Here is a 26,306-nt window from a genome sequence, read left to right as displayed (position 1 = left end):
GTTTGCAATCTTGCATTCGAAACTTGTCGAGTAGGTTGTAGGCATACTTAGATTGGGATGAGAAGTTTGTACCTTCAATTTACCAAACTTCGACACCTAAACCATAACCGTCTGCCTTGTACCATGGAGATGATGGTGATCCATCTCCCTCCAAAGAAGAATATGCGGAGTTGTGGTGTACAACTTGGAGAAGGTGTGCCTAACCATGATAGTCATGTGATTATTGGGATTTGATGTAGGCCTTGCCTTGTATCAAATGAATGATGTGGTATGACCAAGAGGAGGGAAAACCTGTGCAAACAATTTGGTTGAAGAGATCAGCTGAGTGGGACTTCAAAACTGTGAATGCATAGTTTTGACTACCTCCATGATGGTGGTGTAGGAGAAAAGGTGACAATGAGACAAAGGTGTAACCTGGAAAGGTTGCTGGCCAGGGATGTCATAAAGCTTAAATTAATGAGAAACCTATATACTGTGATCTAGAGTGGGTGAGAGGGGGGTATGGTAGGGGAAGAAGGTACACCGATAGATCTTGGTCAAATGGTGGAGGCAGGCAAGAAGGGAACATCTGTGTTGGTAAATGTGGGGACACTTCTTATGGGGAAGGAGGTAGCCGTGAGAGTACTATAGGGAGGTGTAAGAAGGGTGATGGGACATGACGACCAATTGCAGGGTCTGATGAGAGGCCTTACAATCCTCATTGTATCATTTGTTCATAGGACAAGTGTTCTTAGTCCTAGGAGGGGGGAGTTGGTGGATAGAGGCATGAGGGAAGGAAGACATGACGATTTCTTAAATGAAAGTGGATTGGCAAGAGAACATGGTGGTGATGCATCCTAGAGTGGAGAAGAGAAGCCAAGGGGGCAAAAGTTGCTAGAGATGGTGGGCCTGTATGTGAATAAGTGTGTGATCGAAGGAAGCAAGATAACCCATTAAGTACTACTAGGTCCAAGGACTCACTGAGATGTAAAAGATGTTTGCCATATTTGGTCAAGGACCATTTGCGTTCTTGGAAGACTTGTGAGCCCCATGTAGCTTGGATTTAGTTCCTCAATACATAAAGAGTCAATTGCCCAAGGAGGAAAATTGTCATGAATCACCACCCTAAGGTTTTTGGTCACGATCCACTTGTCTCGTTGCGCAATGAACAAAAGAGCTCGAGCATGTTTAAGTTCTTTTAGGTGTGATCTAGTGAGGTCCTCATCAAGAAGAATCTTTGATGGTAGAGGAAAGAGTTTTGTACATGCTTTAAGCACAGAAAGTCTATCCCAGGAGTTGTGGAATCATAGGAACAAAGTGGAATCATATCTGACCAATGCACTATCAAGAGATATGTCAAGGAGCTTATAGGAATGCATAAGGCACCTCTAGAGGCTAGGTGGGGATGGGTGGGAGGCTACAAACTTTAGATTGAGTTCTCTGGCTCTTATCGCTCTTTCATTAGCGATTTGGCTACAAACTTTAGATTGAGTTCTTTGGCTCTTATCGCTCTTTCATTAGCGATTTGGTAGTGTATTAATGCCTCAACCCCAACAAGAGGAGGGGTATTCCTGTTGTTACACATTGCAGCCCATGATTTCAGTTGGGACTCTATTTTAGTTTTCAACGAGTTTTGTCTATTATCTAGTTCGTGTTGCTTTTCCTCAATATCCTTGATCTTTGAAACATGATTGAAGTTTGAATCAATCAACTATTTGAAATCAGTGATCTTAGTTATAGAAAAAGAGGTCTTGACAGAAGCATTGACAATTTGGGCTTGGTTCACAACCATAGTTGCATGGGGACAGGGGCACGAGGGTACTTTGGATATGGGCATGGGTACGGGTATGACAATTTTTAAAACAAGGGACGAGGGTGTGGGTACGCCAAATTATTTTAATTATAATTTTAATATTTTATAGAAAACTTGAAAATGAGTCATTACATTTAGAGTTCTCAAGAGAAGTGATATGTTTGCAGCTGTGTAAGTTTTCACTGTTTTAGTTTCAAATTTGCAATATGTTTGAAAGGATATATGTGCTATATGAGCATCAAAAAATAGAAAATCCTATATGTTTTGAATATCAATTCATAACAGAGAAGAAAGACTTTAAATATGAACAAGAAGATCATAAATCATTTAACAATATATTGCAAATGATAAAAATATTAAACTTCTAACTTGACTAGTGATAAAGTTTAGTAGTTTACTGTCCAGTGTTAATCAGTTGACAATATTGTATCAAAGTTTCAATATGATTACATATAAAATTATGCTTCATAAATAGCAAGTTGTTACACAAGCAAAAATCCAACATGGAGAAAATTTTACTCTTTTGACTTCAAAAAAATTAACGAGTGTTGACATGGTGTTTTTCCTTGCAAGGTACGTACCCTAGGGAGTACTTGGTACGAGAAACGTGTCCCAATACTTGGTACGCATCCCAAGGGTTTGGGTATGTGTAGTCGTGCAACTATGTTCACAACTAGTTCCTGTTTTGGTCCAATGTACTCTTGTTTCCATGAAACATAGTCTACCGAGAATGTTAGAAAGTGCAGTGACTATATCTCTAAGGAGCAGATTCTCTATTTCCAATTTGCTAATTCGTTCCAAGAATTGGGAAAAGAAGCCCAAATCATATTGCTTACATTGATAGGTTTGTAGAGGAGTCTAGGACAACACAATATTAATAGGCTTAATGAGAATCCAATAGTCCAGACAACAAACACTAGGTCCGTACGAAGCAACAGGGGAGAGGAATGAGAGTGCACACAAAGCATTTCCCATAGATGATTGCACACAGGACACAACAATGAAGAACAAATAATCACAAAGTTGCAAAAAAAATGCTCCCAGAAGCCAAAAAACTAAGCCCAATGTCAAAAGCAATCCCACGCAAAACACAACAAAGGAGAACAAAGTAGTAGAGATGGAAAAAGCCAAATAACTATGTCCACTAGCACAAGCCAACACCAAGAACCTCGTTAGAAGCAAGGAACGCATGCAAATAGAAGCTAGAGGTTAACAAATCAACAAAGAACACATCATCGATAGAGGGAAGCAACATAACTACAAAAAACAATGGAGAATGTTGCAAGCTCATGACAACAAGAAGATGACAATGGAGAATCGAGGATGATGCAAATACGTAAGCATTAGTTGACCAAGTGAGAAATACATAGTCATAGGGAACAAAGCATGACATAGGCAACATGGAAGGTCCTGGCGACTTGCAACAAAGAAGCAATGAACGAAATGGAGACTTGATAACGTGAGGATTACAAAGGAACAAACAAAGCCCCTTAAAGCGAGTTGGAATGACACCCAAAACTAAATCTGAGTGGAGGAAAAACAAAACCACCTAGTGAACAGATGTATCGATGACCTGACAAATGGCTAAGGGCCATCGTGAATGCCATGGACAACGTGGTCACTAGTATTATAGGATCCATGGACAATGTGGTCATGAGTGACGAGAGTTGGGAAAGTCATTGCATAAGTCACTTAGAAGATTGGTCCAAATTTGATCCTGATATGGCTAAGGGAAGATAGCTTTTTCAGAAATACAAAACTATTAGCGAGTTGACAGTGAAATATATGAATCCCATGGTCAGTCTATTTTGGTGGGGGGTGATGCATGGCAAAATCCTTACTCAAGATAATCTTATCAAACGTGGGTTTCAGTTGCGCAATCGCTATGTCCTTGACAAATTGAACTAGGAGTCAATTAACCATCTCTTCGTGCATTGCTCCTTTGTGTGTGAGCTTTGGCAAGGAGATTTGCAACTTCTTCGAACGCAGAGGTTGATGCACAATGATGTCTAGCAAAATCATCTTCAACGGGCATGAGATATCTTTTAATCTTTTGATCAGACAATTGTCGTGGTAAATCTCTCATTTGTGCTGGGCAATGTGGAAGGAAAGGAATAACACAATATTTCATGAGAAGGAATATCAATAGGATGTTGTCTTTGGCATTTTCTATAAGTTGTTGGAAAATCTAAGTATAACTGGAGAGCATCATCTCTCCATTCCTCCCTCTTTCGACAATTGTCAAGTTGATAAGAATAGGGGTTGGTAGGCACATTGGGAACCATGACTATTATAAAATTCAAAAGGGAAAACACAAAACAGACTTCACTCCTTCCTGGTTGGTCCAAATTAAATTTTGGTGCCACAACAAAACAATCTCAAGGCTTGGTTGATATGGGTGGAGTGACTAGAGATCATTTGGGGATGATATAATGACCTTTAGTGGTGCATTGCCCAGATATACAAACAATCAAGTGAAGAGAATACACCTTTTATGGGGACTTAAGATTGTAGTCTCTATTGGGACCAAAGCTTTCTGTTGAGGGCAATTCTTTGCTCATAGTAAATGTTGTTAAAGGGTTGTCAAAGGCAAGCTGATCTGTGGATGAAGTTTATAGGGATTTGATTACTTTATGATCAATCATTTCCATAGAGAGGGCATTGGTTTGTGGATGACGTGTACAGGGATTTGATTCCTATATTATCAATCATTTCCATAGAGAGGGTATTGCTGCAACAGACGCTCTAGCTACAAATGGCTACATTCTAGATGGGGTGAGGTGTTGGAGAAATGCTTTGTCCTTCCTAATTGTTGTACACTCTTTTGAATGGAGAGTGCTCAAAATCTAAAGAAGATAATGTGTAACACCTTACTTGAAAGTGGTGTTTGCTCATTACTTTAGGGCTTTGGGCTCAGTGTTACCCTTACCCTTCAATTCCTGAGTGGAAGTGGGGAATGGGCTTGACTATTTTGAATTTGAACATGAAATTGATGATGTCGAAGGATGGTTATGCCTTTGGGAAATGTATTGATTGTCCAAGAGGGCATTTTTTACTATTCTTGGTGTAGTTGTTTGCCTAAATGACTCCCACTTAATCATCTTGATTACATTAGCTGAGGATTACAGCATCATAAGGACTTGGCATACAAGATTCCTATGACCTGCATTTATCATTTGCCTTTGTGTAATGACATACATACTACTTACGCTATAGTGAAAAGACCTTTTCTTGTGAGATGCTACAAGTTGCGAGGGTCTATTTTCTTGGGGGGATGGTGTAATAATTTCACCCAACTAGACAAACAAGTGCCCTTCTTTCCTTTAAGTCATTTAGTGGTAACATAAGCTTTCTTCCGCCATATCAAGTTTCAAGTTCTTATTTCAATGTTGATTATCGTGAGCGTCCTATCACAGTAATGGGGTCTGATGACAACAACATTAATTTAGGGGAATTTGAGAAGGTTAGGAATGACCCCATAGTTTGGCTCATTTGCAAGGAGGGTGGGGTTCTAATTTTTGTGAATGCATTAATAAGTATGATGAGTGACTTTGTGCATAGTTTGTTAAGTCCTGGAATAACATTAGGGTTTTTGCGGGGGTGGTTCTTTTGAAATCAGTGAAGAGCTCATCACTGAGGCAATTGAGCTTTGTACTAAGGGTAGGAAATGGTAGAAGACTAGCTGTGTAGTTGACAATAACACATCTTAACAATTTCTTTAAGGGCAATGAGGCTTTGATAATGAACTAGGGTGGATATGATAAAACAAAGCTTCCTTTCCCTTGGAATAAGGTTTATAACTAGATTATGAGGTACTTTACTTTGGAAGGGTGTTGTAAAGTTTGCTATTATTACCATATGATGCTTTGTAATCACTTCAGGAATTATAGCATTATCTTTTTTCTTGTTGAATTCTTTTGAGAATTCTATGTTTCAGATTAGGGATTGCATTCATCAAGGTAAAAAACCAACTTACTTGCACTATGGTCTCATCTCTAGTCTCTACAAATTTTACTCTGCCCTATGGCCACCTAAACCGGTCATTGTCTATAAGGCCCTCTCTTCATAATCCCCCCCACTTGCTACTGTTGTGGACATTCCCGACCAGACCAAGAAAAAAGGCATTAAGAACCTAGGGGCTAGTAGGTTGAGTACCTTTAAAATTCAGAAATTTGATATTGCTACCCTTGACACTGCTCCTAAGGGCAAAGATTCACTGCTGTTGGCTTTCAAGTGGAAAGGCAGAAACCTTCCACCCCTGTCCAAAATTCCAAATTCTTTGTTCTGGGGGTTAGCATTCATGTTGATGAGGAAGTGGAGAGGAGCATAGCACCCCTTGCAGATCTAATAGTTTGGCAATCAGGCCTGCGAAAAAGGGGAAAAAATGGTTGTGGATTATGATTCTAGAGAGGATATGGAACAGGTGAACCAAGATGCTGACGAGGGAAATGAGTAAATCAGTAACAAGGAGGATGATATCACGAGGACTGATGATAGTGGCAACTCAGATAACTCCACCTCTGAAAGCTCAACAATAGGGACAATTTTAAAGGAGGGACCTCTTGTGCTGGGCTTGCCGCCTCTTGAGGAGAATGCCATCCTCTTTAATGTGGCTTCACCGTCGATTGGACTTTCCTGTAGAATGGGATGAATACTCTCAACAATAGGGTGAGTGAGGGTGCAAGTAAGTTAGTTATCATTTCCAAATTTAGTCTTTGGTTTATGCACAACTTGGCAACCTCTATTTGCCTCATGCAACACAAGATTTTGGGTGAAGATGAGCAGGAGGAAGGTAATTATATATACTTGTTCGAATTCCTAATTGGTGACTAGTCCAATGTGTCGCATCAACAAGCTGTGATATTAGAACCTCTCATAAGGGTTAATTGGGCCCGGACTGGGGGGCCCCTTTGCAAGTATGTTTTCTACTTCTGTTTTAACCCTTTGCTCTTTGAGCTCATTCTGTTTGTGCTATGGATTTGGCTGTACTAGTATATTTCTAGTTAGTTTTTGTGTTTGCTTTCCTTTTCTACTGGTACTTGGTATGATATTGCTAATTCTCTTTTGTATAGGCTGCTGATCTATATCCTATTTACTGAATGGGGTCAGCAATCTAGTTTTTGCTACTGATAAATATCAAAAACCTTGGAGGACATGGATTACCCAGTAATATTAACTAATCTTATTTGCTTTTAATCTTGTGCTTAGTTATTGATTTTAATCTCTAAATTAATGAGGGTTTCATCAATTATATTTCGAGGACTTAAGAGCTACGTAGAAGAACTGATAAAATGAATAATGGAGGAGTAGTTGATGTTGCTATGTGTTTTGGAACTGTTTGACGAATTATTCAATCTATTACTAAAATATACTTTTTGTCAGCTGATTTGACAAAATATAGTATATTATGAAGCTAAAATATTGAATGTACTAGTTCTGATGCTGCCACTATTGCTGCCATCTAATGGGTGGCTTGCTGTAAGAACTATTTCCACCATTGATTTTGTGCATTACTTTTTGATTATGAAATTATGGTTCCAATCTTTTGTCATCTCCTAGGTGGTATGTATATCCTTGCCATTTTGCTTCTTAACTATCAAGCCACGTGTCAAGTTTTGTGAAACTATAGTGTTGTCAAAGCTAGTGACAATATATTTGGAGGCAGGTTCTAGTTGTGCTTGTTGCCTCAAAATACTAACATGAATATCATGAATTTGAGAAGCATTTGTGATATGTGTGCATTGTGTCATCTATCAATTGTTGTTGAAACTACATCTCAGTTTGATGCGGGCAAGGAGCTGCACCATACTGGCAAACTGCATTACAATTGTGGTTTCATTATTGTAATCACTAGATTTCAGCACTAAACTTACATGGCACTGAACGTGGATCTGACCATTATTGGAAACATAACAAGAGGCATGTTGGTGAATCGGTCATAACTAGATACACTATCACAATAATTTTTACCACCAGGTACGATGACAATGCTTTAGGGCGATCTTCTTTTGATTTGTCTTTTGTAAACAAAATATTATCTACAATATATCATTTTTGTTCACTCAGTTCAGCAATACTAAAATTTAACAATAGTCACTTGGAAAGATCGTTAGTGATTTTTGCTTTTTTTTTTTTTTAAATGCAGCTACGGTGACCCTGGCACCATATAAGAAAAATACTAATGTCAAGATTTCAAAAAGCTAGGGTTAAGTAGAAATAAAGATGCCATCAACATTCCTATTAAAGAGTTTTGTTATGCGTTGACTTTCTTTTGGCTTCAATTCACCCTTGTAACCAATGCTGTTGGCATTGTTGGAACAAAGTCCTCTTTGGCCTTTCTCACTGCAACACTTCAACAATTTGGTTCCTAAAGCACCTGATATTTTATCGTTAGGATTCATAATCAATAGTTATTATATCCATACTTTAAGTTGAAATAATCGTGACATCAATAGCCAATAGCCATAACACATAACGTCAAAGATGGCCATGGGACAACTAAGATAACAGTAATTGTCTGATTACTAGCTGATCATAACTGCTAAGATATCTAACATTTTGTTTTGAGGGTGTTAATGTTGATTAGATTTATTGTATATCAGAATATAGATGTCTTTTAATTTTAGTGCCTCTTCAATTATTTCTGAATATAAGCAAGAGAGATTGAAATCGAAATGACTTGCACTTATGAATTTCTGTACTTGTCATATATATTATTTGGTGAGACATGTCGATGGATAGACATGTCTGTTATTTGGAGAGGTATGTCTCTCCACCAACATGCACTTCTTCATGATGTGTGGATTAAGCAAACTAATTGCTTCTCATACGAATATTACATGCACTATTTTAATAAGCAAATTAACATTATTTCTCACTGATGGTTATTGGTATTTATAACAAGTTAAATCAGATTCGAATATGATATATTATTAATGCAATTTTCTCATCGATAACAGCAATGATATCGATACTCATACATAAAAGAGATAATGCAGATCGATAATTTCAGATTGTACTTAGAATCAATTATTAATGATAATCAGATTATCATGAATGATAATTTGTTTTACAAAATGATCAATATAATGATTTTTTATAAGCATTTATCATGTATGTATATATAACAATATACACAATGTATATTGATGTAGACATGCATAGAATCATAGATCATTCTATTGATAATTATCATTCATGTTTATCTGACCGAAGCTATCATTTCAACAGGGGGCTCATTCTGGTTTTTAGTAAAGCTGCCATCTTATGGTGGCTTTTTGTTCCTGATTATCTAGTGATCTGGTCTTTTATCCTCCAGTTTTTTCCTGCATGAGTAATTCACAGTGTATTTATACAGATAATGCTGACTTTGCTGTCATTATGGCAGGATCCCAAATTTGTCAAGTTTTTAAAAAAGCACAAGAAAGAAGTTTTGCATTCTGACTGTGATGATGACAATGGCAATGTATGTATGGACTGTCAATCCTCATGGAAGTTATATTGTTTTCTTTTGTGTCAATTTAAACATCTCAGTTTTCTGTAAGTGGAGCTGGTATCCAATGCTTGTGCTCTGAATATTTCTAATTATTCCATACAACAGATATCTGAAGAAAAGGAGAAGATCAAGGAAGGTGTCAAAACCAGGAAACGAGGAGAGAGCAAACAAAAGATCCCAAGTCCTTTGTCAAAGAAACCTGTGACAGCTGCTCAAATTGATGCTTGGTGTGAAGAAATAGTAGAAAAACAAAACACGAGAGCTTTGAACTGTCTTCTTCAAGCTTTCCAAACTGCATGCCATTATGGTGATGGGGAAGACTATGACTTTTCATCAAACATCATCATCACAAACAGCAAAGTTTTCAACAGGATTTTGATATTTGTTCTTTCTGAGATGGATGGTATATTCAGAAAATTTCTGGGACTTCCTAATGTTGGTGGCAAGCGGGAGATAATAGTTGAAATGCAGGAAACTGCCCGATGGATAAACTTTCGGCATCTGATCAAATCATATTTTGGCAGCACTCTTTACTTATTGAATCAGATGGTCGACAATCAAATTATTTCATTCACACTTCAATGTTTAAGACCATCAGTTATTTTTTTGGCAGCCTTTCCAACTTATTTACAAAAGATCTTGAAGGTGAAAACCACTGTCTTAATAAACAGATCAGTCAGCATGCTTGTACATCTTTTTCAATTGGGTGAAGGCTTTTAATGTGAATTTAAATGCAGGTTGCATTTCAGTTGTGGGGCACTGGAGGGGAATCCCTCTCTGCTGTATCTTTCATGTTTATCAGAGATGCTGCGATCTTGTTGGGCTCTGATTGTGTTGATTTTTGCTTGAAAAGAATTTACAAAATTTTTGCGGCAAACTGCAAGATTGTTAACACGGCCAACCTTCAACAGATTCACTTTCTAAAAAATTGTGTTGTTGAACTCTATGGATTTGATTTGGCAAATAGTTACAAGCAAGCATGTGCTTTCATTGAACGGTTGGGGATGGTTTTGCAGCATGCTCTGACATTGGACACGAAGGTGAGTTCATTCATTTTTTTTTGTTTGTAGCTTTGGATTTTTTTTTTTTGGATAAATACTAAAAATTATTGCCACATGCTCTGACAGCCAAAATGAAGGTGAGTTGATTTGTTTTGGTTGGTTTGTAGCGGTTGAGAGATTTTGAGTTTAATGAATACTGAAAAATATTGCACTGTGGCACAAAGTTGCTGGCATGATCAACAGTTATCGGAAGGCACAAAGTACAAACATGTAACTGCATAAAGTGAGCTAGATTAACTCTTTTTGGCCGTAGAACCAAAGCAAAAATCATATATATGAAAAATAATTGAAACAAGTACTGATATGAGAAATGAGTTTCTTTTTGGGACTGTAGAATTCGATTTATAAGGATCAGGAAAACATTTTCCTCTGTGAGCCCTGATTTATATCAAAAAATAACCAAAATCTGTTCCTATGGTGAGAAGCTGGCAGTTCCATTTTTTACGAGGCAGTTTTTCTTGTGCCACAGAGGCCATGATTGTGACATAGTGTTTAAGCTTGTTAGATTGGAAGAAATGGCTGTTGGGTTTGTAATAGGGGTGGTAATGTTCATGAAATGATGAGCTTGTCTTGCAAAGTTGTGATTTTACCTTCTTCCAACATGAAGTTCAATAACAGTCAAAAATCTTCATCCTATCACTGATGGTTTTGGAGTCCTTTAGTCAATGTAAGATCGCCTCGAGCAGCAGTCAGAAGAATGCAGCCTATTGGAGGCATGCATGTGTAGGAAGTGAGTAGAGTTGAATTCAGGTGTTCCTATATTCGGTTACTACGAATTTTTATATTTTATATTTTTGTTTTTAAGTACTATATTTGATCAAATATCTTTCATATAATCTAGAAGTCAACTTTTAAAGTTTTCCAACAACTATGGCAATGATCCATGACATCACTCTTATACTAACACCAAAAACTTGTAAGCTCCCAATCTCAGTGTCATTCCTAAACTTAGACCTGATCCTTCAGGGTCCAGTCATAATGACCTTGGCTATGTATCTCTTTTGGGAGTCAGAGGCTTCATAGTGTTTACACCAACTGTAGAGAAAATTTATCCTCTCCTTTTATATGAGATCTCTAATCTCACCTTTGAGTCATCAACCTCATACTTTTCAGTTAGTTAAAATAATAAAAATACATTCCATTCACACCATGACTTTTTATTGAGCCTATCCTTTTTAATTTTAGTTAGTCCAATTACAATAGAATGATTCCATACCGATCATTAGTGTACAAACAAACACAATTTCACGTAGAGATTATATTGTTTCATCACTGCATGATTACATAGTGACTGGCCCAAGCATACCTCATTATACATAAGGTGACTGGTTCGTACACATATCACATGTACAAACAATGACTAGGTCAGGCATATGCATGCCATTTATACATGCTGAAAATGATTTGCATAAACATCACATATATAGAGTGACTTCTCATGCACACATTACAAACATAATGTTAAAAATCACATGTTCACATAAACATTAACTAGAAAAATGGATGTGGATGCAACTTGTTATAAGCGTCATCCTACTTGGTTCACAATCACAGAAGCCTGCAAGGAGATCCCATTTGGAAAAGGAATGGCAATGCATTTTGTACTATCTTGTGGGACGCATCCTTTTCCTTAATTCACCACCATATATGATGACAATCAAGTGTCTTATACTACTTGATGTTATCATTTGAAAGGGCAGAAGTGTAAAAATATGCACAAAAACTTGAGGCCATTTACACTTGTGCACAATGAGAGGTTGACAAATACTCAGTGAGTCACACTCTTGGAGTCACCAACTAGCAACAGGATGTGGAAAAACCACTCCTGCATGTATCTTCTATACCTAGCTCACCAAGACTTACTTTTTTAGTGCATCCCAACTAGAATGAAATGCTGATACATCCCATACTACCTCATCGTCCCATCCTCATCCTTGGTTCTCTACAACAGCTGTGATGATCGACAAGCACCCCATCCAACTTGCAATAATCACTGGACAAGATAAATGTAAAAAAACATGTCAGATGAAGCCATTAATAAGATTTACACAAGATTGTTGTCAAACTCATTGGATTTAAATGTCTATCATCCACGCAATCATTGACAACAAGTTTATGCAACCTGGAAGGGGGTAGTACCAAACATATAACACTAATCAGACATGGTGATATTTGGACCAACTCTGTTAGAACATGGATAGACTTTGGCATTAGTCACCTCAAGTGGCCAGTGGCTGCTTTCTACACTGAAAAATATAGAGAATAGCTCTATGCTTTCAATAATCTGCAGGAAATTGGTGACAACCAACTGCTCTTGTATCACAACATGGATATGTCATGACATTGTTACCTTCATGGATGTATCATTGCATAGTTAACACATCATAGTGGTTCACAAAAATTGGTCAAGTGTGTTGAAATTTGTAGCTGCGATATAGATCTTTATCCGTGATTTTATGAGAGAGAAAGAAGTCGTTATAACCATTATGGTCATCTTCAGCTGAAAGAAATATTTTTGATTATATTTAAGTTAATATTATGCAAAAATACATGTGAAGAGGCATGCCAAGTGTTGAATATTTGGGAATATGAAGGGTCTAGTTTTAGAAATTCGAAGAGACCTTTATGTGTAATATGAAGAGTCTCATGTCAATCTATTTATGTGATTGCAGTGTGTATTGTAAGCAATAAAGAGAAAGCTTTGTACACGAACATTTTACTTGCAATAAAGAGATATTTTGTTGGTGTGGCTGGGTTTTTCCCTTCAAGTAGAAGGGTTTTCCGAGGATAAATGTATTGAGTCTATTGTGTATTGTTTGTACTCTTTTATTATTGTTTATATTTAATTCCAGGTAAAAACTTAACAAAGTGGACCTAAATATGTGTATTACAATCAAGTGAATTCACAAGCCTAAATATGGCTAAGTTTTCACATAAGAATCACACTAAACACACATGTTGGCCTCTATTAAGAGTAGTGGATCTCTGATAGATAAACAACTACAAAATGCTTGTAGATAAATTCTGATTCAAACTATGCAGAATATAAGTACTTATCTGTACAGTGACTTGCAGCAATCCTTTATCAGACTTTCTTCTTCAACAATGGCAAATGCTCCAGATCACTGTATAACACAAGTGAAGGTGATAACACTAATAAACAATATTAATACTTATCGCAGATACTCAGATGCCTTTTAATCGATGCTTTCTCTGTAGTTGAGTGAGCACATATATGTCAATGCTGAGGGACATGACTCTGAAGAGTCATGTCTCTACGTGGCCCAAAAGCCATGTAGGGACATGCCTCTTTGGAGGCGTGTTTAGTTAACATAATAACTGTTCAGTATTTGTTCCATATAACGTCGCCCGATAACAATACAAGGGCCTGATAATAATAATCATAGCAAAGCCAAGGCACGGGTATGAAACCCGACACAAGCAATAGAAACTATCGCTGATAATATGAAGCCCGACCAATATAAGTTGGTCAACATCATGCACATTTTACTGTCAATATTTCATATGTATGATAGAGATATATGCATATGTATATGTATACATAGATTACATATGAATATATGTACGTATGCATATGTCTCTGTGATACATATCAGAGAGTGGTGGCATATATATATCTCTGCAATGTATAGCAGATATCAGTAACAAAACACAAATGCTTATATCTCTGAGATGTATGCAAATAGAGGTAGCATGGAAGATTCATGTTTTGCTTCTTCTGACGCTAAACATCAACACTCCCTCTTTAGCTCGGGAGAAGTAAAACATTAATTAGAGTCATCACATAAGTAGTACTGCATAAACAGTAAATGATCTCTACTTGCACTTAAGCAATGTCTAGAGAAAGCATACGTAGTCTCTACTTGCACTTAAGCAATGTCTAGAGAAGCACATATAATCTCTACTTGCACGTAAGCAATGTCTAGAGAAGCCCAGAGTAATCTCTACTTGCACTTAAGCAGTGTCTAGAGAAGGCCAAAAATAATCTCTACTTGCACTTAAGCAATGTCTAGAGAAGGCCAAAAAAAATCTCTACTTGCACTTAAGCAATGTCTAGAGAAGTCTAAAAATAATCTCTATTATTTACAAGATCGTCACCTTGTAAATAATTTTTCTGTAATTGAATATGTCCATGAAAGATCGTCACCTTTCATTACATATCAAGTAACCATAGCAAACACAATTTTAAATGAAATAACTCTTTTATTTCAAAATTTTCCATTATAAATAATCATACCAAGTTTTTCTCTAAAGTATTTCAGCTTCACTTTAGCAAGCGGTTTGGTAAGAATATCAGCCGTCTGATCATTTGTACATATATATTCTAATTGAATGACTCTTTGATTAATCATATCTCTGATGTAATGAAATGGAATTTCAATATGTTTGGATCGATTGTGAAACACAGGATTAGAGGAAAGTTTGATACAACTTTGATTATCACAATAAATCATGGTGGACTTCAAAGGTCTTTTGAAGAGATCTGAAAGCAACTTTTGTAACCATACTGCTTCTCTGGCACCCAAGGAAGATGCAATGTACTCGACTTCGGTAGAACTTAAAGCTACAAAAGTTTGTTTCCAACTAGTTCAAGAAATCATACCAGATTCAAGACTAAAGCAATATCCTGAAGTGCTCTTTCGCTCAATAGAACTTCCAGCCCAATCAGAATCTGAGTATCCAATTAGTTCAAGATTGACTTTGTCATATTTGATTCCCATTTCAATAGTGCCTTTCAAATACCTCAAGATGTATTTAGCTGCATGAAAATGTATCTTTTTAGGTGCACACATAAATTGACTCAAGGTATGAGTTGCATAACATATGTCAGGACGGGTATTAACTAGATACATCAGGGATCTAATAATTTGTTTGTAGTAAGTAGGATCCACATCCTCAGATTCATTCATATCATCTTTTAGTTTGTGTAGGTTTATCTCCATAGGGGTAGCAGTCGGTTTACATTCCAACATTCCAAACTTGGTTAATATATCAATTGTATATTTTACCTGATTTAGTATAATTGCCAAATTTCTAATCCCAAAAAATAGTGAAGTAACCCTAGGTCCTTCATTTCAAATTCAGCAGAGAGATCTTGCTTACATTTCTCTATAAAATGTTCATCACCTGTAATTAGCAAATCATCAACATATAATACAAAGATAACCATATCATCACCTTCAGATTTGAAGTATAGATTTGGATCGGTTTCATTTTTGGCATATCCCAATTTCAGTAGTTGATTATCTATTCTTTCATACTAGGCTCTGGAAGTCTCTTTAAGACCATAAAGAGCTTTCTTCAATTTACAAACATGAGTCTTGCAATCAAAGGTATTGAACCCTTCTGGTTGTTGAACATAAACTTCTTCTTCAATCTTACCATTGAGAAATGTTGTTTTGACATCCATTTGATGTACTTCCCATCTTTTAGATGTTGCAATGGCTAGGATAGTTTTGACTGAAATATACCTGGCGACAGGGGCAAAAGTTTCTTCATAATCAATACCTTCCTTTTGAGAGAAACCTCGGGCTACAAATCTTGCCTTGAATTTTTCAATATTGCCATTAGCAACATGTTTAATCTTGAACAACCATTTGGAAGAAACAACTGATTTGTTTTTGGGTCTTGGTACAATGTCTTATACATCATTTTTCAGTATAGGGTTATATTCCTCAATCATAGCTTCCTTGCAAGATTGATCTGAAAGTGCTTCTTTAACATTGGTAGGTTCAAATTTTATGAGTTCAGATAGTAGTGCAACATAACAAGATTGATTCCTAGTCTTTTTGCTTTCCTGAATTACATCATCTGGTTCAACTTGATTTTCAGCTAACATTTTTTTGGCCCAAAGGGGTCTCTTCTTATTGGTATGGTTGACGTTTTCAAATTCTGTATGATTAGACATGGAAGAGATGTTAGAATTATCCTCCCTCTCAATTTCTATAGTTTGATCTTCTGAAATGGATTCATCACTATTACTAGAAATTTTAAAGGCAGTATCTTCTTCAAATATAACATCTCTACTAATCTCAATTGTTCTTTGTCTTGGAATGTAGATCCTGTACCCTTTTGAAGTTTCACTATAACCAATGAATATTCCTTTTTTCCCGGAAGGCTCCAATTTGGTTCTTTTTTTTTTGGTATGTGAATATAGACAGGACATCCGAATATTCTTATGTGGCTTAAATCTGGATTAACGCCGGTGAATACTTTTTCTAGAGTGGTGTTTTCTAATATAGAATGAGGGCAACGATTCTGAATGTAGACAGCAATATTGGATGCTTTAGCCCAAAAAGAGTAATGAAGATTTTGATCATGTAACATGGCCCTAGCTGACTCAACAATAGATCTATTTTTTCTTTCAGCTATTCCATTCTGTTGAGGATTATAAAGTACAGAACACTCCCTCTTAATCCCAACAGAAATACAAAAGTTTTGAAAGATATCAGATGTGAACTCACCCTCATTGTCAGACCTTAGGGTTTTGATCTTTTGACCTGATTGATTTTCAGCGAAGACTTTAAATTGTTTGAACTTGGATAAGACCTCAGATGACTCCTTTTGTTTTAGAAAATAAATCCATGTTCTCCTAGAGTAGTCATCAAAGAAAATTACATAGAATTGACATCCATTAAGGGAGGGAATTGATATAGGACCATAAAGATTTGTATGAATCAATTCAAGAATGTTTTTAGATTTATGATCACTTTTGAGAAAGGAATGTTTAGTATTTTTACCTAAAGCACACCCTTTATAGATACTTGAATGATCTGATTTTAGATTTGGTAGCCTTTTTACAATTTTACCTATAGATGATAAGGCTTGAAAGTTAAGGTGACCTAGTCTTCTATGCCAAATTTCAGTGGAGTTTGACTTATCATTACTAAGGGTTAAGTTTAATTTTGGATTTTGATTATTACAAAGCTTATAAAGACTTCCATTCCTTACTCCAATGGTGATGACTTTCTTAATAGATGAGTTCTTCGTCCAAAATAGAACTCTATCTCCTTCAAATGCAATTCTGTAATCCTTGGCACATATAGAACATTCTTGAGTTGAAGTGTGTTTTCTGAATTTAGTTGGATAAAACAAGTACCAACTCCTTTAATAGGGTGAGGAATTATCTCCGATAGTTACTTCTTCTGATTCATGATTGGAAAAGGTTTCAAACTTATCTTTAAATCCGGTAATATGACGAGAAGCTCCACTATCTATGATCCAGGTGTTGTGATTAGTGCTTAACTCACTTGAGAGAGCTATTATAAATGCATAATTTTCTTTATCCATTTTCTCATTATTTTCTTCTTTGGTTTCTGCAAGAGCTGCTTGAATTTTCAGTTTTTTTGGATAGGCATAATAGGAATGACCAAGCTTATCAAATTTAAAGCATCTTACTTTGGACCAGTCACATTGTTTGTGAGATTTGTGAATTTTGTTGAAGTCCTTGTTATTCTTGAACTTTCTTTTCTTATTTGATTTGGAATATAATGCTTGGATGTCACCTTCTTGATTTGGAATTAGTCCTCTGGAAGCAAGTCTAGACTCCTCTTGAGTGCATTCATTCTTTAGTTGATCAAATTTTGGAAGTTCAGGATGTGAACTTAAACCTCGTATGAAGGTTTCCCATGATAGAGGAAGACCTCTAAGAGCAATCATGCTTAGTTCCTTATCATCCATTTGACTTTGCATAGTAGTAAGTTGATCTTTTAATTTAGTAATTCTAAGGAAGTAAGAGGTAATGGATTCTCCATTTTTCATTTTTATGTAAAGTAGATCTTGTTTCAGAGTTAGCAATCTACTTGTATTATTAATTTCAAATGTATTTTGAATAGTGGAAAACATATCAAATATGGTTTTAAGATTGGCTATGGATGGAAGTATATGATCCTTTACTGAATTTATGATTATTTTCACTGCCTTATTATTGTGCCTTTTTCATGTTGCTTTCTCGGATTCATTTTCAGGCATGGGTAAATTTGTTTCAATGTGATTTTTTAATTCCATCTCTCTTAGAATTATTAATAGTCTGGTTTTCCAAAATGAGAAGTTTGAAGCTCCATCTAGCCTATCTTCAATTCTTACATGATTCACCATTTTAATGCTTAATAAAAACTTTTCCTTCCTTTAACTTTGGCTCAGTTTTAAAATTAATATTTTGTAAGAGTTTTCTTATCAGTACAGGTCTGATACCATGTTAAGAATAGTGGATCTCTGATAGATAAACAATTACAAAATGCTTGTAGATAAATTTTGATTCAAACTATGCAGAATATAAGTACTTATCTGTACAGTGACTTGTAGCAATCCTTTATCAGACTTCTTTCTTCAACAATGGCAAACGCTCTAGATCACTGTATAACACAAGTGAAGGTGATAACAATAATAAACAATATTAATACTTATTGCAGATACTCAGATGCCTTTTTATCGATGCTTTCTTTGCAGTTGAGTGAGCACATATATATCAATGCTGAGGGACATGACTCTGAAGAGTCGTGTCTCTACGTGGCCCAAAAGCCACGTCGGGACATGCCTCTTCGGAGGCATGTTTAGTTAACATAATAATTGTTCAGTATTTGTTTTATATAACATCACCCGATAACAATACAAGGGCCCGATAATAATAATCATAGCAAAGCCAAGGCACGGGTATGAAACCCAACACAAGCAATAGAAACTGTCGCTGATAATATGAAGCCCAACCAATATAAGTTGGTCAACATCATGCACATTTTATTGTCAATATTTCATACGTATGACAGAGATATATGCATATGTATATGTATGCATACATTACATATGAATATATGTACGTATGCATATGTCTCTGTGATACATATTAGATAGTGGTGGCATATATATATCTCTGCAATGTATAGCAGATATCAGTAACAAACACAGATGCTTATATCTCTGAGATGTATGCAAATAGAGGTAGCATAGAAGATTCATGTTTTGCTTCTTCTGATTCTAAACATCAACAGCCTCTACTCAACATGTACACATAAAAATATAGACTCTTAAAGTATTCAAGTCCATTCACTTAATTTAAATAGTTCTCTTGAAACATATTATATAAAGCACATTAATTTTTATTTGATACAAGTCATCTAGTTTTGCTGTAGCCATCTTTTGCAATTTTTAGCATTAGGCTGACATGCACTAAAGAGGGAAGGTTAGAAAAAAGTTGACAATCCCAAATGATGGAGCTATTTCCCAAACATTATCCTATGATACAAACTTGGGCCATAGGGTCATCCTTCGCTCGAGGTCTGACTACATGTTTCCAAACAAGATCAAAGTCGGATACATTTCTCCTTAAAATTTATCAAGGAACATACATTTGGAATTGCTACATCAGAAACCTTCTAATAATAGTAAGAGTAATATAATTTTTACACTATAGGGAAGTGACCAAAACAATACTTATTTTGTCTCGTTTATTTGCCAAGGTTCTTTAAACTTTAACGTTTTCTTACACATGAAAACTGTTAATATTTTTCCCAAAATATAGATGAACAACAAAATAAAAGTAAATAAATTGTATAGAAGACACAAAGGATTTATTCCAGGAAAACCTTTCTACATGAAGGGGAAAACCCTGCCACACCAGCAAAAATCTTTTATTGATCAAGAAATGAAGTACATGGCTTTCCACTTGATTGAATTACAAAATACCAAGCATTTGCATAAATAGATTGCATAAGACTCTTCATCTTTCACACGAAGGTCTCCGAGTCCCACAAATAAGACCTTTCATATTTTCACATATTCAACGTTACATATCTCGATTTTTATGCCTCTTCGCATGATGTATGACACGTCTTTTACATAATATTAACTTAAATATAATCACAAATATCTATTTCTTTCAGCTGAAGATAACCACCACATATGCAACATTACATATCTCGATACGTATGCCTCTTGGCATGACATATGACACATGTCTTTTACATAATATTAACTTAAATATAATCACAAATATCTATCTCTTTCAGCTGAAGATGACCATAACGGTTATAACAAACTTATTTCAATCTCATAAAGTTAGAGATAAAGATCTCTATCGTAGCTACAAACAAAAACAAAAACAATGGCCAAGCAGGGGTTTTTCAAGAATAAGGTTATCTGATATATGATATATCTCTCTCTAGACATAGAGATCCTATGTATAAGGTTCCCAAGCAATCCCAACTTGATTTAGAAATGTAACATCGATAAAGTGTGTAGTAATGCCCCCTTTTTGGGATTGCTGTAGAATCAAAAATTCCATTAAAATAAGAATTTTAAGATGGTTAGAGATATAACTTTATGTTTTTAAAAAAGGTAAATCTTGATTTGGGTCTTGCAATCACCAAATAAGAGACGTGTTAGAAGTAGTGATTGTTGTTGCACCAAAAGATTGACCGATCAACACCCAATACAACCACTATACTATTAGAATCCATAGGTGGCGGTTAAATCATTCCATAAATCTTGTGAGGGATCCTAGCACTACTACCAACAATTTCCCTCTTAGCGTCACTTGTCGTGGTTTGCGTAGATTCGAACCTTTGACTAAGCTTTGATACCATTTGTTAGAAGTAGTGATTGCTGTTGCACCAAAAAGTTGACCAATCTATGCCCAATACAATTGCTATACTTATATTATCCACACAAGGTAGTTAAACCATGTCACGACCCCTGCGAGGGATGCTGGTGTGGTAATAATATACAAACTAATTATATTGTCAGTGTGATATCATCTGCCTTGAGCTTTTATAAAATGATAATACAAAGTGATATACGATCCTAACCCAGGGATTAAGTATATAATGCATATCTAGGTTTATGAAAGAGACATACTTATAGCACTTAGGTTCCATGATCTTAACCATAACGAGGAATGAGATAAGAGAGACATGATGAGGTGCTCTAATTGCCTTTGCTCTAGGCCCAAGAGTGGAAACATTGTCCTTCTTGGCCCCATGCTTAATGAGCTTGGTGTACCTAGCGAAACCTTTACAACATTCCCCTTCATCATGTTATCATACTCACCTCACATGATTAAAGATCCTTTCCTTAGCTATTGCAACAAATCTCCCATTTGCGTTGGTGGAAGGATTATAATAGGGTGTGCTTAACTCTAGGCCCAAGAGCAAAATCTCTACCCTCTTGGCCCCATGCTTCATAGAGTTTGTTACCTTGTGAGGCCTCATTGTTCCCCCTTACTGCAATTACTTCCCATCCCCCATATGGACTCCCTTTTCAAATGGTGCCTTTGTATGATATAATACATGCCCATTCCACTACACGCCTTGTCTATTGCCTCTGTATGATTTTGCATGGTCCATTCCACTGTATGACTCGGCTATCTTGCGAGGTATTAATACCACTTTTTAGGAGAATCCTTTACAAATATATCCTTTGTATGATGTAACCCATGCCCATTCTAACACAGGTCTTATCTATTGCCTTTGTACGATGCATGGTCCACTTCACTGCAAGGTTACCTATCCTACAAGGTATTAATGCCTTTTTTCCTATTATTCTCCCAATTGTTCTCCCCTTTCCGATTTCTTCTTCAAATGGAACCTTCTCCTTAGTATCCCCTTTGTGTGCGGGAAGTCACATTCTTCATTTTGTTATTGCCCTTACGAAAGGGTCACACCAATTGGTTATTTATAAATACATTTGTTTGACAATAGCTATTGCCCCTTTCATTCATTTAATCTTCACCTATATGCCACTTATCAAATCTATCATTACTGAGGTCACACCTCTTCATCATGTCTGCCTTTTGGCAGTAGTCATGACCCTTCAAAATCATCCTTCTTTCGAAGAGTCACAACCGTTCACCTTTTGAAAGTTGCTTCCCTATTTTCTTTCCTTTCCTTTCCCATAAAACCTCCTTAATTTTTATGCTCCACTCTTTCTTCCACCTCCACTTTTTCATGTAATGAATTTCTCGTCTCTCCCTTTTATACCTCATTCGAGGGAGACAGCATTTCCATTCATGCCTTTTGACCTTCTGTTTTACTTAACTAATATTTATGTATTGTTTAATATTATTCTTGTATAATTTTTAATTTAATTATTATTGTATTATTTAATCCTGGAGACAGCATTTCCATTCATGCCTTTTGACCTTTTGATTTACTTAATTAATATTTATGTATTGTTTAATATTATTCTTGTATAATTTTTAATTTAATTATTATTGTATTATTTAATCCTATTTCTTGAAGGGACATGACATGTGTCCATCCATATAAAGTAGTATCCAAAATATCACCACCATGCATCAATATGCAAAAGCTGACTTGTGTCCAGTGAGGTCCCACTACAATATGTTCTATACATTTACGTATTGTTGAATACTTCAAAGCATCCTGACAAGGTTAGATTTAATTATTTGCAATTCCGCACAGCTAATACTGCTCAGAAGAAGTCGGGGAACCAAGTTCACTTAATAGCAGACCTACACTTGGAACTTTCAACAAAGGACATGGAAATCAATCTGGACCTCCCCACAATTGCTAATCCAAGTTCACTGGTAGCTTACAACTACCTATCTAGGATGTCATGCAACACATGCAAATTTCCACTATATCACTACCTGTCTGGGATGACATGCAACACATGCAAACTTCCAATATCACATTCTATTTTCAATTTACCTTTCAGACAAAAGGGAGCACTACTATCAGTTGCATGGTTTAGACTTTGCTAATCCACCTTAAACAGCACACCTTAACTATAGTGACTTACAGGTATAAATTGTCTGAATCAAATTCATAAACAAAAATTATGCAACACCTAAATATAAGTAAATCTCATCACACCAAATCATAGGTTGGCCATTAACCAAAACACCTCCATAAAGCCACATTAATATCATCCAGTTTTCATAGAAAGCAGTCCTATAATCCATGAGTGAGAAAATAGATGCATGTCTAAGAGTTCTTGTACTGTTGTTTGATTTTACTATTGCTTGCTGAGACTACAATGTTAACTTCCGTAATTTAATAAGTACAATTATATATAGTTTCTTTCAGTGATGAACTAATATAGAACTCAAAACGAACTGTTTTCAGGAAGCAATGAAGAAGGCTTGCAGTTGGCAATACATAAATTGCCTTGATCTTTGGGTTAAGTATCTTTGTGCATATGCCAAAAGTATTGACCTTAAGTCACTATCCTATGCAATGACTCAGATTATCATTGGAGTTTCTTGCTTAGTGAGTACTACTTGCTATGCTCCTCTTAAACTGCACTGTGTCAAAATGCTAAACACACTTTCATCAGCTAGTGGTACTTTTATTCCTGTTTCTTCCCTACTGTTTGAAGTGCTAGAGTGTAAAGAGTTGGAGAAAACGAGCACAAGCGGAGTTGGGACAGGGTGTGACTTTTCAACAATGCTGAAGGTTGACGAATCAGGATAAATTTAGTCTCTGGTATCTTATAATTCTTGACTTTTATGTGTTTTTGGTAATGTCTATTTGCATGAAGTAACTGGATGTTTATTGTGACAGGTACCCAAACCAATGTTAAAATCTCGTGTTTTCCAAGAGGAATGCATGTATTCTGTGCTCAATCATCTTACTGAACATTTAGCTCAATGGAGCCATGACATCGGTTTTCCAGAACTTGCATTTATCACACTGCATCATCTACGGCGCTTCCATGAAAAGACCAACTTTGATAGATTTCAACGCCAAGTAAAACAATTAATGGATCAGGTATTATGTCTATGTGATGTACAGATGAACTTAAATTTGTATAATTTTTTTTTACAGAATATTCAATTGGTATGGTTATGCTGATTTAGTTAGGAGTAAAAATATTCCTTTAAAGTGCAACTCTTTGCCTCAAATCATTCAGTAGTGATAAAATCTTTCCATAAGAGAGAAACAGGAAAGAATCTTTGCATTTCCGCATTTTTCATTGTTTTTCCACGAATACTCTGTATTTATTTTTCATCAATGGGTTTTGAAGTGCTTTCACATGTTACATAGATTCAGTGCAATGTTGAGTATGTAACCAAAAAGCGTGAAGAGGTATCATTCTCTCCGAAGGATCATGCAGCTGTGTGCTCATTTCTTCAGGTGTGTTGTCCGTGTCTGTAACCTTGCTTTCATTGCAAACATAAGTTGTGCATTTATTATAAATATGAAATACCCAGCTATTTCTTAATGTCTCTAATTGGTAGGCCGAGAAAGAAAATGGATCAAGCATGCTGGCAAAATTTTATGCCAACTTTCGACACAAGGGAGAACTCAGAAATGCTAGTCTGCAGAAGGACAGGTAACCATGGCTATCTAACATCTAGTTGCCTTTGCGAAATCATGTGTACCTCTAGTCTTACTGTGTTTATATTTTGGACAGTAAAAGTGCAATCTTGACAAAAGGAATGACACCCATGTCTCATGGTAGTTGTGGCCGTGATGTGAAAGAGGTTATGGAAGTTTCTGTGAATGCCTGTGCACCTTAGACATAAAATGAGTATGTATCATATTAGCATCATTCTTTCAAAATTACAATTATAATTCTTAGCCTAAATTTCTAGCTCACTAATTTTACACACACACACACACAATCTGAACTTGACAGTACAAAAACCATCGTGGTCACTTGTTACTGCCTGTCTGAAGAGGATAATATAGTAGGAGTGCTCAGAGTTTCCTTTGATGAATCTGACTATTAACAGTTTGTCGGAACATGTTGATGAAGGTTAGGCACCTTCATAAGGAAAAGGAAGGAACAAGAAAATTTCAATGGTCAAGCTGTCAAATGAAGCAAGCAGCTAGCAAAATGAAACAAATTTGTCAAAAAAGCCATTTGCAAAACAAAGGAAGGTTAGGATGAAAGGTCTCGAATAAGTTTATTGTGTAAGACAGGTAATCATATTTATTTTGTTCTGGTCACTTCAATTGGTACTTACAGAACCGTGTAGTATTCTGATGTCTGAACTGATCTTATCAATATGGCACATATGAAGAAGTACGCATTTAGAACCAAATCAATTCTTGAAGATAGCCCTTTCCATGCAAGAGTTGACAACTATCAAGATTTGCCACATGTCAGTTTTTACAATGTGGCTGTAGTAAAAGGAAGAGATTAATTAGTAAATAGAAAATTATTGCAGGTTGGATGACCAAAAGGTCTATTTGAAAAAAGTATGGGATGGCTGAAGAGTCTTGCCCTTGTGTAGTCCCCATTCTGTTCTGAAAATGAGGTAAAGTCTCAGCGTTGGTAACATTCAACAGAACAGAATGTAAAATCTTATAATCTTGCCGTTTAATAGTTTATGTACTTGTAAGGTCTGAAAAGTTCGACGGAATAATTTTCTCTCTCCTAAATGTATTATTTCCATGACATGTAGCTTGAGCATCTCCTTTTCTAACGTGTTACAAAGTCCTTAATGATTCTGTAGCAGGCTTTGAAATTTAAATTTTGACCGATGCTGGATCATTCCCACTCCTTATGTTAAATGTAACCCAGATCTATGATCTTCATTTAATGGATACACCTTCGGAACAGGGATAAGTTTAAGAGTTTTTTAAATTTTATTGGCGATTGTTTTTCAATCATATGAAAATTCTATAAAATCCTGGCAAATCTTTCATTATTGATGAAAATTGTGGAAAAAAATACACATACTTAGAAACAATGATTTATTATTATGATTATTGTTATATGGAGCCTAATTAATTATCAAACTTTAAGGTTAAAGTTAACCCACTTTTATCATTACAATTTTCCTCCAAATTATTGAATGGTGGTTTGGGGGAAGCACCCCTATTATTTTTACTCATAAGATGATCCTAAATCAATGGTCTAAATCCTATTTCAAGCCAAATTTTTAAAAAGATACCAAGTTTTAAAAAAAGTTCCCAAAGTAAAGACACCTGTCCCCAATCAAATCTACAAAGTGAAAGGATAAAAAGCT

The 26,306-nt window shown here is 35.9% G+C and overlaps 1 protein-coding gene across 6 annotated transcripts in view; it reads left to right on the top strand.

Annotated features, from left to right (window-relative positions):
* The window catches only part of LOC149580259 (nucleolar complex-associated protein 2-like), a 65,488-nt gene extending 39,649 nt beyond the window's left edge, over positions 1-25,839 (top strand). For 2 of the 6 annotated variants that reach the window (XM_089790119.1, XM_089790122.1), the window contains 9 exons: positions 9,180-9,257; positions 9,393-9,932; positions 10,025-10,327; positions 23,452-23,781; positions 23,890-24,096; positions 24,373-24,462; positions 24,567-24,661; positions 24,743-24,859; positions 25,093-25,839. In XM_089790119.1, the coding sequence (XP_089646245.1) occupies positions 9,180-9,257; positions 9,393-9,932; positions 10,025-10,327; positions 23,452-23,781; positions 23,890-24,096; positions 24,373-24,462; positions 24,567-24,661; positions 24,743-24,848 (1,749 nt within the window). In that variant the 3' untranslated portion in view covers positions 24,849-24,859; positions 25,093-25,839. Of the gene's footprint in view, positions 1-9,179; positions 9,258-9,392; positions 9,933-10,024; positions 10,328-23,451; positions 23,782-23,889; positions 24,097-24,372; positions 24,463-24,566; positions 24,662-24,742; positions 24,860-24,967 lie in introns of all 6 variants that reach the window. The other 4 variants (XM_089790113.1, XM_089790116.1, XR_016353459.1 and 1 more) reach the window with 3 other exon arrangements.
* Positions 25,840-26,306: the final 467 nt, after the last annotated feature.

The sequence above is a fragment of the Cupressus sempervirens genome, chromosome 1, assembly GCF_028749045.1.
Source record: "Cupressus sempervirens isolate cs-2001-9-10 chromosome 1, ASM2874904v1, whole genome shotgun sequence".
NCBI lineage: Eukaryota > Viridiplantae > Streptophyta > Pinopsida > Cupressales > Cupressaceae > Cupressus > Cupressus sempervirens.
The sequence above is the reverse complement of the archived record's forward strand: the minus strand, read 5'-3'. Positions and strand labels throughout refer to the sequence as shown.